The following is a 16,367-nucleotide window of genomic DNA, read 5'->3' on the forward strand; positions in this document are numbered from 1 at the left end:
GTATAAATTGCGGACCCATTCTTTATGGCCCCGTGCACACAAATTGGTGCAGTGTCCACAAATCCAGACCGCAAAAGCTCTGTATATGTCCTGTTACAGTCCGAATTTGCGGGTTCACCAATACTAGTAAACCCTTTCGCAACAAGAGTTTATTGCAGTCCGATAGAACAAAACCACGGGTCAGTTGCATCGACAGCAAAACCAATGCGGTGGTGTGCATGAGGCCTTTGATAGACATAGGTTGATGGTTGAACGAATGATAGTTAAGCCGACGCAGCCATACACATTATAGTCCATTGGTAGTTAGTCATTCAAACTGGCCTTACATAGTCCGTGACACCGGCCAAAGGATGAAAGATCTTTCACAGAACGATTGTTTGTGTTCTGGTTGTCTAATTATTGATAGATAATACCCAATGAATGATTGTTTTTATTATAATAAATAGTGCGCATATAGAGCGCTCCTTTCTACTACACTGCAGAGAGTCCACGTAATCCTTTTCGTAGCACTCTAACCACTTTCCTTTGTTTCACTCTACAGGAGATTTATGGATACACTCTTTGCCGGTGGAAGTTGGCTTTAGTAGCTGTGGGTGTGCTATGTACAGGAGGGTTTCTCCTCCTCCTTCTCTATTGGATGCCGAAGTGGCGTGTGAAAGCGACATGTACACGGACGACATTAAAAGACTGTGATGTTGTGCTGCTGAGAACAACTGTAAGTTTCAGAGTTGTCTGTGGCTGAAACAGGCCGAGAAGCAGACCCGACAACCAAGCTGAACGATATACAGGAAATAATTGACTGCAATTGTCACCCGATGGCTGCTTATGTGTCCAAACAAAGCTTGTGCCCTATGTACGAGGCTACGGCCCTTCTAATGTTTAGATTTTTCTGCAGTGCCGCACTGTTACAGGCGTTTTTTAATGTATTATTGGACGAGAAGAGGTGTATAGCAATGCATATGAATAATTGTGCTAATTACTTGCTTTACAATTGATTTTGTTGTGTGCCCCTCTTAATGACCAATGTCTAGAGATTCCAGAACGCTGGCTGAATCCAAAGCAAATTGTCCTGTCTATTGAAAGTTTTAGGGCACTTCCCAAATAGGCCCCATGCACTCCACTCCGCGCTTGGCATGGTATATTTTTATGTATTTTTTCTTGAATGAAGCTGGTCATGAAGCTAGCAAAGCATATAACTGTAAAGTATATGATGTGTTCTCTTAGGTCACTGTGGTCTTCATCCTGCTATGTTATTACCTCCCTCTTCATTTTTAGTTCTTGTCTACAGAAAAGAACATGGAGACAGCATCGTTCAGATTATAAAACACCGCTCGTATGCTCGCCAAACTTTTACCAATCCTATGTTTTTTTTTTCTTAGACTTTGTCTGAGTAATGTTCTGCCTTACATTTTATCACCCAAATAATCACTTCTCTCTGCCCCTGTGTAATGTATACTATAAATTCCAGCTCCTGGTTTTCTTCCTTCCCCTTCTGACTATATACATTTTGAGTGGGTACAGGAACCAACAGGGAAAAATAAATGGTTGTCTTGTTGATGCCGTGAACTCGTCTGCAAATTATCTTTTTTTTTTTTTCCCCTGTAAAATCACATTTTCTTTTGAACATAAAAGCTGCATAGCTCAATGATTCAAAGTTTATTTTCAGCCATTTATCTAGTGCAGACTATAACGCTTTGAATAACGGCACGCAGGGCAAACCATTTTGGAACAGACTGTTGTATAACATGGTATGACTAACTGATTTGTGTTTCACACTTGTGGCTGTAAAATTGGATGGACAAATAAGTCTGTACATAATTGCACAATTTACCTTCGACTCAGTTCACACACATTTTTATCTATAGGGCCCCCATGTACCCGTTGTATGCATCAGGTGACCCCTGTTTGCTGTTCCACATCCGCCACAGTTTCTCCGTAGAGTTTAATCAACAGGTGGCTATGCGCAATGGTGACCGCTGCTTGTTAGTCTTCAGTAGAGAGTTTGCAGAATCTCTTCATTTGATTTCATTGGAGACTGACTGCCGAGAGTCGGAGAGATGGGACTTGCACCTATCAGGCATTTTATGACATATCCTGTGGGTATGCCATAAATGTTTGATAGGATCACCCCTTTAGCAAGGAATTACAGAGTGAGGCCCGTCAATGAATCACTCATAGCTAGGGGATGGCATTGATATACTCCAATACCCTTCATGCATTCGACAGTGGCATTTTTTTTTTTGTGCATTTTGTTTTTGCCCCAAAATGCTGCGGCCAGATATTAGTTTAAAGTCTATAATAAAATATGACCATGTCGGCATACACAACGTTTTGGTTTTTGTGTTTTTTTGCTTTTATAATAGGCAGCCTCTCTAGATATGGTGTTCTTTACATAGGCTTCTCTATAGAACATCAAAAAACCTCTGTACAAAATGACACTAAATAACAAAACGCTACCAAATACACATCTAAAAAAAAAGTTATTTAAAACGCAAGTGTGTGTGAATTTTATTTTTTATTCTAAGCTCTAATTTTTAGGCCACTTTCACACAGCATATATTGCTTCAGTATTTGCAAAGATCTGTTCACACGGTGTGGTCAAATCATTTCTGTGATTTTGCAGTAATATTGGAAATGTTCTATCCACACGGATGATTGAAGCGGTACAAATAATTTCATAATACGGTTTCTCTCTTTTGCATCAGTATTTGTAACCCAAAACCACAAATGAAATATAAAAAATACTGCCATGTGAAAGAGTCCTTATACTTTTACCTCTGATGCCCGAAAGAAAATTAAATATGTCCACGTATCATTCAGGGTCCGTTCACACAGTTTTTTTTTGTTTTTTTTAATCCGCGCCAAAAAATGGGCGGATAAAAAAAATGATTTCAATGGGAGGCAGAGGCATTTTTTCGGCCACTCCTGAAAAAAAAAATCTGTCTCAGAATTCCCAGTGTGAACAGGGCCTTATTGCGTTGTCATGGCTGTGAGTACATTCTTGTCTCTTCTATTCTTCATTTGTGCATTTTCATCGCAACTCCTGGAGATTTTTTATTTTTTTGAGAGAATCGGTGCATGCACCCCTCTGAATTCTGGAATACTGCTGCTCCATTGCCCTTGTATTGACAACTTGCTATGCTGGTATAGTTAGAACATTATTATTTTATACGCAAAGCACATCAGATATTGCCATGACTTGCCTTCTATAGGTTTCAGGTGGGTTGCTTTAGGTATAAGAGCCAAGTAGGAAATTTCACTTATGTTAAATGCTGAAGCTTAAATGTCTGTGGCTGCTAGGTGCAAATACAACTCCTTTTGTAACTAATTTTGATTGAACTATTTTTGTTTTTTACCAGGATGAGTTCAGAAGATGGTTTTGTGCAAAAGTGCGAATACGTTTGTGTCCAGGAACAGACCCCTTTCGAACCCCAGAGTCCATTGCAAGCAAAGTGATCAATGGTCACACTTCCCTCCTTCCTGAGAGTCCCACCGAGCTCAGTGAAGATCATCCAATGAACAATACAACAGTCCCACTAAACGAGGTAAAAATATGTTCTACATTTTACGAATAAATGTAGAAAAATGCAACCGCAAGTTTCTATTGCTAAAAAATGTGGTGCAATATGCTGGTGTGTCCACTACTCTGGATGCATGCAGCTGCCATGCCCGTGGAAAGCCCTACTAGTATTCAGAAGCCAAAGAATCTGAGCTCTGGTGTTGTATCTAAGGTGTTATGGAAGCAGCATGTATTGTGCTGTGTGTACATAATCCCATCTGCTCACTGACAGTCACATCTGACACACAGACTACTGTAAAGATTAGACATTTGCACACACACCGTAAATCCGGGTTCACACAGGACCGAAATGCTTCAGATTTTAAGTGCGGAAAATGGTCAGCAGATTACTGTACCAACCATGTGGATGAGATTTAAAGGGGTTTGCCCATCAGGGACATTTATGGAATATACACAGGATATGTCATAAATGTCCGATAGATGCGGGTCCCACCTTTTGGGGCCTGCACCTATCTCTAGTAAGGGGCACCCTAATCCCCTTTTTACCTTTCTGGGTTCCCGCAGCCACTTGTAATTTCTGACCGTGTAATCAGAAAACCGCTTATCTCACTCCCATAACTCACTTTCCCGTAACTCTCATACAAGCAGGAAAAAAAGCGGCATGGCCTTTCTTGCCATGCTGACCTCCCATTAAAATTAATAGGAGAGAGAAAAAGCGATTTTCACAGCGTTTTTTGCCCGCCGTCCTCAAGGAATGAAGGAATTTTGAGGCAGTTTTTTTCTGCCTTCAAAATACTCCTGTGTGAACTAGGTCTTCTTCTAAAATGTGGAAAATCAAAGAAATATAGAAAACTGTTCTATGGGTAGATTTGTACAAATATTTAATCGGTACTCTTACGCACTTATATATATGTGAAGTTTGGAACAACTTAAGCCTCATGCACACGACAGAGTGTGCCATCCGAGTCCCGTCAGTGATCCGAGGAAAGATGGGACATGGTCTATCTTTCCTTGGATCGGAGACTCGGACCATTTATCACGGACCCAATTCACCCGCTAAAGTGAATGGGTCTGTGAAGAGGATCGGGTGGCACTCGGATGCCGTCAAAAACGGCCCAACTTGCACAATGGTCGTGTGGATGAGGCATAAGACCTTTGTTTTTTGGTGAATATTTGATACGTTTCTTTTCTGTCAATGAACTATTTAAGTTTTTCTAAAATATATAGTTAAGATGTTATTAATGATGGAATTCATGATGACTGTTTGAAATTTCGGATTTGTCATTTTATTAGTCACCTAGGACTACAAACCCTGTTTTCAGCAGCCATTACGCCAATGTCCTAATGGCATGCTCTTAGTTGAACCTTGAATTTGACACACATGACCGTTTTACAGAACGCCAAATAAAGTGGGTTACTCATTGGAAACCCATGTAAAGATGAGAAGACTATTCTAAATCTAGGGACCCAGTGCTGCAAGAGATCACAATAGAGCCACTGTGCTGGCGTGGAAAAGAGTATACTGGATGGAAAAAAACATATGTGGGACATAAAGCAAATTTAAAGGGTGGAGTGCTTGGTGCCTACTGTCAGCATGGTGGAGGAAATTTGTCATTGGGCTGTCAGCACTTGATTAGTGTCAATTTAATCATACGACAGGATAAAGATCCAAATCATAAACTATGCAATAACTGGTAAAGAAGCAGGGAGCCAAAACCTGTCCTTGATGGCTGGCGCAATGAGCTTCACCGTAAGGATTTGAAATAAGAAAACTTGGTATGGATTTTTAAGATAATCTGCAAATGAAACTCTGATCCTGGTGCAGATTGGCATAAGGATCCACATTCGGTTTTGTTCCATTAAAGGTCAATGAAGCTAATCCGTGGCTTTTCGGCATCCATGAACTTGCGGCAGATTTTATTATCTGCACCACGATCGTTGTCTCCACAGTGATTTGTTTTCCGGAGCATTTGACTGAGCCCTCAAGTACCTATTCACATGCATTGCCAGATAAATGCTTGTGGATCCTGTCACGATTTAAGTATGGAATCTGTGCCTTAATCCTGCCAGAATCCCCAACGTCTGAGTATCGCCTAACATCAAGAAAAAAGTGTTGCCGGACACTAACAGTCACACCTTCTACCTCAGGCCTTACACTTTAACATGAAAGGTTTTGATGCGATCAGACTTACCCTGCATTGCTATGTAGAAATGCTCGGTGTAGAGATCCGGTAGGCTGCTGCATTGCTAAGCTTTGTCCTGCTTATACAATGAGCTTCTGAGGACTTGGCTGCCATCAAACATGGAAACTTTACGTTTTTAAATGGTGTTTTTTGGCCCATGTGTCTCTTTGTAAACCGGTGATTCTCAGGGAAATGCTAAAGTGGAAGCTACGTTTTATTGCTGGCTGTGTTAATGGCAATGATCGTGGTGGTATACGTGCTGGTTTAGGCTTCTGACTGGCCCTATTAGCTAGATTTTGTGTTCTCATGTTAATGAGTTGTTTTTTTTAAATGTATTTATTATCTTGTCTTTGGCAGGTTCGTTATTTTGTGCATCACAGTGTAACTTACTACTGGAATGATTTGCACCATGCATTTAACTACTTAACGTAAGTACTTGCATAGACTGGTGGGGTGTTTGTCCCTGATTTCCTTGTACCGTGGCCCTTCCCACCCTAGTAATGCTAGCCTGCTGCTATGTTGTAACTGGCTGGTTACGAAAAATTGGGGGATGGACATGGTGTGCCCCCCCCCCCCCCCATTTTTTTTATAATCCACCAGATACGACATAACCGCAGCAGGCTAGCATTACCAGGGTGGGAAAGGCCAAGGTTTTGGCCCTTCCCAGCCACATAGCAGCCTGCGGCCGCTCCAGTGCGTTACCATCACTACAGATGGTTGGGTACTGGATCGTACCCGGTTCCTCCCTGCACCCATGGTGACGGCGGGTGCCGGGGTAATAATGGGGGGCTAGTGCTAGCCTTTTTACGGGCTAACACGAAGCCTCGTCTTAGTAATGGATGCTGTCAAACCGACAACTGCCATTACCAAGGCGCCAATAAAGTATTAAAAAACAGACATAAGAAAATATTTTTATTGAAATAAAAACTCTCCCACACAGTCCTCGCTAACCAATTTTATTTAAGTAAACAAAAATGTGGATAATTGCAGTAGTCCACCGAATATACGAAATTAGCAGAACCTGCAAAACAAAAAATAAAGTGAAAAAATATAAATACTTATACTCCCCTACAGCAGGCTTAGGCTATGTTTACACTGAGTATTTTGCAGGAGGAATATCTGCCTCAAAATTCAGTTTGTAAGTTTGAGGCAGATTTTCCTCTCCCTGCACGCCGATTTTCGTGCCGTTTTTTTGCCCGCGGCCATTGAGCGCCGCGGGCATAAAACACCGCGAAATACGCTTTCTCTGCCTCCCATTGAAGTCAATGGGAGGTCAGAGGCGTAAACGCCCGGAGATAGGGCATGTCGCTTCTTTTTCCCGCGAGGCAGTTTTTCTGCTCGCGGGAAAAAGACGCCGACGCCTCCCATTGAAATCAATGGGAGGCATTTTAGGGCCGTTTTTGCCGAGTTTTGCGACGCGGTTTCCGCGTCAAAAAACTCTGCAAAATACTCAGTGTGAACATAGCCTTATGTCTTCTCCCCTGCGCCACAATAAATACTAGAGGTCAATGTATTGTAGTTTCTATTTTGGCGCACGAGACCTAGAGAAGCGCCATAAATATCAATGGTTATTAATAGTTCTGGGGCATCATGGAGCTCCCCTAAGAAAAACACACACACACCCGTCTCTATCTTCTATTCCCTGTAGCTGCCGAATTGCATCTGTGTATGTGCCGTGAAGAGACACACACAGAAACAATAAAAAATTGCATCCCCCAATTAAAGGGGTATTCCTACCTTAGACATTTATGGCATATCTACAGGACATTCCATAAATGTCTGATAGGTGCGGGTCCCATTTCTGGGACTCGCACCGATCTTCAGTACAGGGTCGCCTGTTCTGAAGATTTTTTTTTCTGTTATGGGAATGGTTTTAAAACGTCAACATTTTTTGAATATTCTTCTGTGTGTGTATACCTGGACTATCGCTATTCAACTGGCAGCTGAGAGTAATTGTTTTGCACATTACTGAAGTAATGATACAATTGTCTTGCATAGTCTTTGGGCGCATCTTTAAATATTCAGTATAATTTCACATGTACTATGTTTAGAGGTTAAGTTTAGAAAGGTTCCTTGACATTGATTCACATTGTTTCTCTATAGGGGTCTTGATGATCGGGTTTCATGTGCTGCCATGCACACTGAGCACAGCACAGGATTAAGCAAAGAACTCCATGATTATAGGTACGTACCTCCGTTTGCATTCAATAAATTGTGTTTTGTGGTGGTGGGATTTTTTTTTTCTGCTAAATAAATCTTTTCATATTCAGTAATTGGTGGCATAGCCTGACTGTTTGTGCCATTCATTTTTTTTGTATGCATGTATTGGTTTAGAGCTCATTCAGCCGAACGATGATCATGTCTAGGTGCTTTCTAAATGTAGAACGGACAGCTCTCATACTGTACAGTGACCCATTATCATTAATGGGCCAATTCAGGCATCCGTTTTTTGTTTTTTTTTCCATGGACCATCACTTTGTGATGAAAAAATTGCATGTTCTCTGCCCATTTTTTGCACAGGAATGGTCAAAGAAGTGAGAAACGGAGGCCACACATGTCATCCGTTCCATTTTTCACAGATGGTTGCTTGGTGACACTTGAGAAGTGAAACCAGGACGTAGAGCCAGAGCAGTGCGGTCCTGAATATAATACATGGTCAGAAGGCAAAAATGTGCACAAGAAATATCTCACTTCTCTTTATGCTATAAGCAATAGAAAATGGTGTTTCTTTGGCTAGTGACCATTCTGGGGGTGTTTTCATTGGGTTTGGGACAATTAAGGGCTTTTGTAGGGAAACGGACAAGTGAGCCCTAATCTACCCGCCACTCTGTCCCTGCCTACTTGCAACGACCCGCCCTAGGCGACGGGATACAACTGGGCGGCGGTCCCTACGCTCAGTAAGTGCACGAGACAAACAGACAAGGGTACTCAAAGCTAAGGGAAATGGGGCAGTTGCCCACGGCAACACCGTGAGCAACAAGAGAGGTGAACGAGCCGAGTCAAACCAGGAGTGTACGAGGTACCAAACGCAGAGCAGGAGAGTAGTCAGTAAGCCAGGGTCAGTATGGAGCAGGATCAAATAGTCAGAAGCTGTAGCTGGGCCAGGAAACCACACGAGAAGAATCACAAGCAAAGGAGGAACAGGAAAGGCAGGTATAAATAGACAGAGGGCGGGAGCTAGCTCCGTCTGGCCAGGCTGCGATAGGCTCTCCCACTCCTAAGCCTGCCATCCTGAGTGGTGGAAGCTGGAGTCAGTCTCACAGACATAGACTCAGGTGCCGACTGATTACCTATGGGAGTTAACCCCGAAGCTGTACCTGGCAGATCCTTTACAGCTTTCTTCAGGTAAATGGAGGTCACCCATTTCTTTATCTTGATGGAAAAAGTATGAAAAACTGAAGATAATTGCAAAAAAAAACAAAAAACTGTTGCAAAATGGTCAGTTTTTCACTGACTGATTTTAACAATTCCCGTCTGAATAAGGCCTCGTTCACATCTGCGTTGGGGTCCCGTTCTGACATTCGGTGGGAGCTTTCCGTCAGAAAGGGACCTTGAACAGACACAAACTGGCATCAGAGGTTTCCGTTTCCATCACCATTGGTTTCCGTTTGTCTCTGTTGTGCACCGGAACCGTCGTTTTGCCGGAAGCAATAGTGTAGTCGACTACACTACAGAGACTACAGAGACAAACGGAAACCATGGGCGCCGGATCCGTCACCATTGAAATCAATGGTGATGGAAACGGAAACCTCTGGTTTCCGTTTGTGTCTGTTCAGGGTCCCGTTCTGAGAAAGCTCCCACCGAATGTCAGAACGGGACCCCAACGCAGATGTGAACGAGGCCTAAGCCCTAATAGACATGTAAAATAAATAGTGATGATAACAAATGGTAATAAACAAATAAGCAGATGCTTTTCTCTGCCAGTTCATATTGTTGCCTGTTGTGCTGATACCTAGTGGCCAATATGAAAACTGCAATGTTCCATAGATAGTCAAGCCATGATAAAAAAAAAAAAAGGAAAAATGGAAATGTATTTTTAATGACGGTTTTTTTATTTTTTATTATTATCTGAACAAAAAGTGTTAATAAAGCTGATCAGCAGATGTATTACTGATTAAATTACAAGGACATGTCACTATTTTATCTAGTTAATATGTCGGAGATACGCACATATTGTGTACACTGCATTCTTTTTTTCTTTTATATATAGATAAAAGTTCATTTAAACATGAAATCTACTGATTACAATGTAAATCTACCTTGTGGAGTAATATACCCCTGGATATGTTGCATTAGTCTACATAGGCAGATTTCTGGTTCCTCGCCGTATGACAACTAGTGAACTGCATTTTCAATCCTACTCTCTTTTTGCCGGCCATACACATTATGTAGCTGCTGGCAGAACGCTCCTCTGTGTATATTACATAAATGTCCAAGGTGGGAAAATCCCTTCAGGACATAAAAGTTGTCTGTATAAGAGGGTTTTGTGGTTTGTAGATGTCATATAAATGCATATTTATAGCTATAGGACCCAAGCAATTAAAGTATGTAATAAGAGAAAAACAAAGAAATGTGAAGTGAGATGATCCCATAGATTATTGTAAGTGTACGTCCTATGCATTGACCCATCTACTCATTCACTTCTATTGTAAATGATGGCTTAGAAACCCTGAGTAACATTATGCTACAGAAACCAGTGCCCCTTAACTCAAATTGTCTCAAAGTCTCCGCAGAGCTGTGATCATACAGTGTGCTGCCTATTAAAAGCGCTGCATTATGACCGTGCAGATACCCCTTTGAGACGTGGCATGTAGCCCATGAGGTACACGTACCACAGATTGGGACCCTACTCCTTTGCACTTGAGCAAGCATAGACTCCTAATGTTGTTTCCTTCTCATGCGAGTGTATCTTGTATATCTTGATAACAATTATGCCAGTACAGACACCGACGAAGAGATACGTTGTCACTCATTGGGGCAGATTTACTACGAGAAATTCACCACAACTCTGGCTCCATTTGCGGAGAAAAAAAAAACGTAAAAAAAAAAACCTGACGTACAAGCCTGGTCAGATTTATTATGTGTTTTAGACCTTTTTTTTTTTTTTTTTTGTGACTCATTGGGCAGTTTAGAAAAAGTGTCTAGAAAAAGCACATGGCTTAATGAAAAAGGCATTACTTCAATTGGTCTAAAATTTTGGCTCAAAACATTGGTCTAAGTAAGCCAACCTAGAGGTGACATAAGGAAGAGAAAAGTGTCTAACATGTCTAGCAATGTTTTGCCAAATTTATCATACAGCGTGCGTTACTGTCATAGATTTGGTGCATTGTCTGCCTAAGGCTGCGTTCACATCTGCGTTGTGGCTTCCGTTCTAGCATATCCGTCAGAGGACCACAAGAACTGAAGTTAACGTTTAAGTTAATAAAAAAAACAACATTGATTTCAATGGGTTTTATTTTTGCATCGGTGGTGCTCAGGTAGGCTCCGTTCCGTCAGGTTCGCGTTTTTTTTGACAGAAGAATTACCGCAGTCTGCTGCGCTATTGTTTTCATCAAAAATGATGAAAACCTGACGGCTTTTTATACATTGAAGTCGATGGATGACGGATACAAACTTATATGCCATCCATTTGTATCAGTTATGCATTACATTTAACGGATCCTTTTTTTTTTTTTTTCTGCACATGCGCAGTTTAAAAATGACAGCAAGAAAGATGCAAAGATAAAAACAGAGTTTAACTGATGACAAACTGAAAGAAAAGAGTGCGTTTTCTTGACTGATCCATCAAAAACAAACCTATTTTACCTTCCGTTGCATTCAGTCAGTCTGTCAGGTTTTTTTTTTTAATTCAACGGATCCGCTAGAAGGGATGCCACAACGCAGATGTGAACGAAGCCTTAGGCTGTGGAGCTTGGTTTACCGACTCCACAGCTCTGCTTTTGCTAGTCTTGTCTAGTTTTATAGGCGTTACCCAGGATATTAAAATGGATGTCTTATCCTTAGGATAGGCCATCAATATTAGATCGGTGAGGGTCTGACTCTCGGCACCCCCACTGATCAGCTATTAGAAGGGGCTGTGGCGCTCGTGCAAGCGCTGCAGCATCTTTATTGTTTACGTCGGTTTGAGTCTGGTTCGTACTTGCAGATGCTGTTCCCTTTGTAGCGGCGCTGCCTGGTATCGCAGAATTGTCCCATTTAGTATGAATGAGGATGAAACTGATGTAAACAATAAAGAGGCTGCAGCACTCACATGATGGGGCGCCGAGAGTAAGACCCCCACCGATCTAATATTGATATATCCTAAGGATAATCTATCAATTTTAAAATCCTGGATAACCCCTTTGGAGAGAACCTTTCACCTGCCCATATATGTGCAACATGTAATGGGCAGGGCTGTACAAACCCTGTCTCACTATAAAAAAAAATTCCGCACTTTCTCAGTTATTTAGATATATCAATGCCGTTGTATTTGGCGCCCGATATTTAAGTAACCCCCTGAACTGATCAATGGGGCGTGTAATTGGCAAGGGGGCGTCTAACATCGCTGTGATACTGTCCAATCCGCTACGGAGTGTGTCAGCAGGAGCTGGAGAAAGGAGAGCGTGTGCGCGCGCACGTGTAGCTCCGCCGCCACCATGGAACAGAAAATAAGAAGAATGTGAACTCTTCTTCTTCTGTTCCATGGCGGCGGGAGTATCTTTGCCATCGGAGCTGTGCGCGTACGCACGCTTTCATTCACTCTTCAGCTCTCGGCAGACAAGGGCAAGACTGTGTGATCACATACTCTCCTCTCTCCAGGTCTTGCTGCGGCACTGTCCGTAGCTGATTGGACGGTGTCACAGCAATGTTACACGCCCCCTCGCCAAATACACACTCCATTGACAGTTCAGGGGGTTATTTAAATATCAGGCGCCAAATATAACGGCACCGATATCTAAATAACGGAGGAAGATAGGAAAATTTTTTAAAGGGCCCCAGGGTTTGTGCAGCCACCCACATTACATGCTGCACTCAGCTGCACATGTATGGGGAGGTGAAAGGTTCTCTTTAAGCAGTCAGAGTTTAATTTGCCCCTAAATCTCTGTTTTTAGAACGGAGAAACCCCTGTGTAGTAGCGCTTGGTACTTCTAATGAGACTGAATTTTAATTTGTTTGCCTGGACTATTTTCATAGATCTTGGAGGAAAAGGGATGTAATAACATACGAACTACTGTAGTAGTAGTAAATCTTTTTTTGCCACTTACCCTTTCAATGTCATGGTAGTTGTCTTAAAACACGTTTTTATGCAATATTCATGTCATTAATTATTCATGAAGGTAACCCGTTTAATTTCTCTTTCAGAAAGTTATTTTATGGAATAAATGAAATTTCTGTTAAAGTGCCTTCTGTTTTTAAGCTTCTAATAAAGGAGGTAAGTAGAATCTCGTTGGAGATGTTCGGGTTTTACCTCTTTATGTTGATGATAATGTAATGCAAGACGTCCTTCATTGCTATTATGAATGGCATATTCGTTCCAGTTCAGTCTTGTACATTATTAGTCAATATTATACGTTCTTTATCTAAGCGATCACCTGTGTATTTACATCTGCATTATTTTTCTCATACTACGCTAAAAACCTGAAGTTGTGATCAAAACCTCATAAGTTAATTAATACATGACCCATTATATAACTGTGCCCCAAGATGTGAAGCAGATGGCTCAAATATTGCGTATTCTCCAGGTTTTCTACAAAACTCCTCTTCTGTTGTTGGCCATAGACATACAGCTTATTTGGCCGATATGACACTTGCCACAGAATCTTATTAATTCTATGTTCGTCTATGATGATAAATTAGAACTGCTTATCTATCTTGGGTACTGAAACATTCACCAGACATGTTTAAGGCCTCGTTCTAATATGCGTTGAAGGCTCAGTGAGGGGCCTCTGTCACAGATCCGGACAAATTAGCGAAACCTGCTGCACTATTTTGCAGACGGAAACCCATTAAAGTCAATGGGTTTCGTTGTAAGCTGATGGTCAGTCGTGTAATATATTCAGTGCTTCTGGTATTTTCATTGTACTGCTCCTATGACCGAGCAGAGCAATGAAAATACTGAACGCAGATGTGAATAAAGCCTAAATGGTATATTTTTAAATTTTATTTATTTTGTTTTATAGATAAATAGCAATTTTACATGTCTGTCTGATGTGCCTTTTGGTTATAGTTCGCTCAGCACAAAAGCACATACGCAGGGAGATGGGCTGCCGACAACGATAATATTTATTGCTGCATAAATGATACGATCCGCCGATGAACGAGTGTTTTCTCATTCATTGGCTGATCGTTGCCCAGTTTACACAGGGCAATGATCGGGAAGGAGTGTTCATATGAACGCTCGTTTGCCGATTTATTAGCCCGTGTAAAAGGGCCTTTAGTCTACCAGATAAGTCTCATCTCTCCAGGGAATGCGTTATTGCTGCCCAGAGTCAAACGGTCATGTTTTTACTGATGCTTGTGGTTGCATATGGTGATCTCAGACTTATGTGTAACTGCTCAGTCATAGAAATCCAAACCTTGAGGCTCTGAATAGATAGTAATTACGCTCGCGTTCCTTTCAGAGCGAGTTGGGATAAGCTATCTTTACACACTGCGCCCTCCAATATTTGGTGCCTCTGTTCTGTGGACTAGTGTAGCTGACCGCATCTTGGCCACGTTGTTGCTCCTAGATGTTTCTCCTACTTGGTACAATTACAGATGACAGGGCAGAAACGTCATCACGGGCTTGTTTCCATCCTTTGTTAATGCCACTGACGGACACTGAGCTCTTCAGTATGACCCATGCTATTGTTGATGTGTAGTTTGGGCATTTGTTCGCTCTATTATCTATTTTATGATGCGAGGCTGAAATGACGAACTGACCAATTCGGAGGGATTTCCGAAAAAGGCGTGGAAACCAGATATATTATTTTTTCTATTTCTGCATGTGTTTGCTTTGTTTGACACATTTACTCCTGTCTGTCATTTTGTACCTGCGTTTTCTCTGTTTCTGTTCTTGTCTCCTGGCTCAGACTATAATTCATAATGGCAAGTCAGAATTTCCTATGATTAAAAAGACCCCATAATGTACTCAGTGTAAATGCAAAAGGATTTCTACCTAGTTGCTGTAATTGTTGCAAAAAAGTGATTTTAAGCAGCATCTTCCCACCAAAACACAGCATAGAACACATGGTTATGGATTTATGTTTTTTTCACTGTGGCTTTAAAAAAAAGGAAAGATATATATATATATATATATATATAGGTGGGACGGAAACGTTGCATTGCCATGTTGGCTCAATAAACTTCACTTTTTTACTTGGATCTTTGGAGTGCTGCTGAACTTTCTTTTTGGATATATATATATATATATATATATATATATTAGGCCCCATGCACACCACCGTAGACATTCTCTGTAATTGTGGACCGTAATACGGTCCGCAATTACGGACCCATCTACTTCTATTGGCCGCGGACACCTTTCCGTTTCGCTACGGATAGGTGTCCATGCCGTAGACGTGTGCCACAAAAGATATGACGTCCTATCTTTGGCGTTTTACGGGCCATTCTACAATACTTTGTATAGGAGGATGGACCGGGAATGGTCGTGATTACGGGCACGGCCGTGTGCATGAGGCCTAAAAGAACAAAGTAAAAAAAGCAAGTCCTAGACAACCGAAACGACAGGAATGCTAGAACTTGGCAAAATAGATAAGACAACAAAACATTGCTGCTTCAGTATGTAAATCAAAAGTATGTGGTTATTGCGTGATTGTGTGGGTACCAGAGGCATAGCTAGGACTTGAGCACCGGAGGGGAGAAACGCATCTGATCGGGCCCAAACCCAGTGGTCCCCCACATGTTTACAACTGCAGAGGCACATCTAGCAGGGTCAGGCTTATTTAAACAGTGTAGTTTGCTGTGCTACTCTGTTTCTGTAAGCTTCCATAGAAGTGAATGTGTGTTACAGAAACCGCATATCATAGCGAGCTACGCTGTTTTTGTAACTGCTACGTTGCTTCCGTAACTCCAATTCGCAGTATAGTTCATCCCCACACAGAATAATGCCCCTATAGTGTCCCCCACGCAGAATAATACCCCTATAGTGCCTCTCCACACAGTATAATGCTTCCATAGGGGCCCCCACATAGAATGCTCCTACAGTGCCCCCCCCCCACAAAGTAGAATGCATTCATAGTGGCCATCACACATTATAATGACCCCTTAGTGGATCCCACACAGTATACTGCCCTCATAGCTGCCCCCACACAGTATAATGCCCTTATCGCTGCCCCCACACAGTATAATGCCCCTATAGCTTCCCCACACCGTATAATGCCCCCATACCAAATCATGCCCCATAACTTCCCTCAGGCAGTATAATGTCCCCATAGTGCCTACTAAATAAAATAAATAATCACCTATCCCCACTCCTACGACAAGTGGAGGAGATTCCTCTGGTCTGTTACGAGTAGCTTTTCGCAGATAGCCGCAATGATGTCACCGCATCACGCCTGGCTGCGACGAGCATCTCACGGCCAGCATTATACAGTGCATGCTGGAGCAGGGAGCTGACTGTTCCTTGCTCCTGCATTTTTGGATTCATCTGTGTCTGCGTACTGAGGATGCAGAGAACACGCTGT

The 16,367-nt window shown here is 42.0% G+C and overlaps 1 protein-coding gene across 3 annotated transcripts in view; it reads left to right on the plus strand.

Moving 5' to 3' along the window:
• ATP13A3 (ATPase 13A3) overlaps positions 1 to 16,367 on the plus strand; it is a 123,714-nt gene that overhangs the window by 35,028 nt on the left and 72,319 nt on the right. For 2 of the 3 annotated variants that reach the window (XM_075861751.1, XM_075861752.1), the window contains exons 3-7: positions 542 to 715; positions 3,360 to 3,545; positions 6,061 to 6,131; positions 7,807 to 7,887; positions 13,045 to 13,114. In XM_075861751.1, coding sequence (XP_075717866.1) covers positions 542 to 715; positions 3,360 to 3,545; positions 6,061 to 6,131; positions 7,807 to 7,887; positions 13,045 to 13,114 — 582 coding nt within the window. Of the gene's footprint in view, positions 1 to 541; positions 716 to 3,359; positions 3,546 to 6,060; positions 6,132 to 7,806; positions 7,888 to 13,044; positions 13,115 to 16,367 lie in introns of those variants that run through there. The other variant, XM_075861753.1, reaches the window with a different exon arrangement.

The sequence above is a fragment of the Rhinoderma darwinii genome, chromosome 4 (assembly GCF_050947455.1).
Source record: "Rhinoderma darwinii isolate aRhiDar2 chromosome 4, aRhiDar2.hap1, whole genome shotgun sequence".
Lineage (NCBI taxonomy): Eukaryota > Metazoa > Chordata > Amphibia > Anura > Rhinodermatidae > Rhinoderma > Rhinoderma darwinii.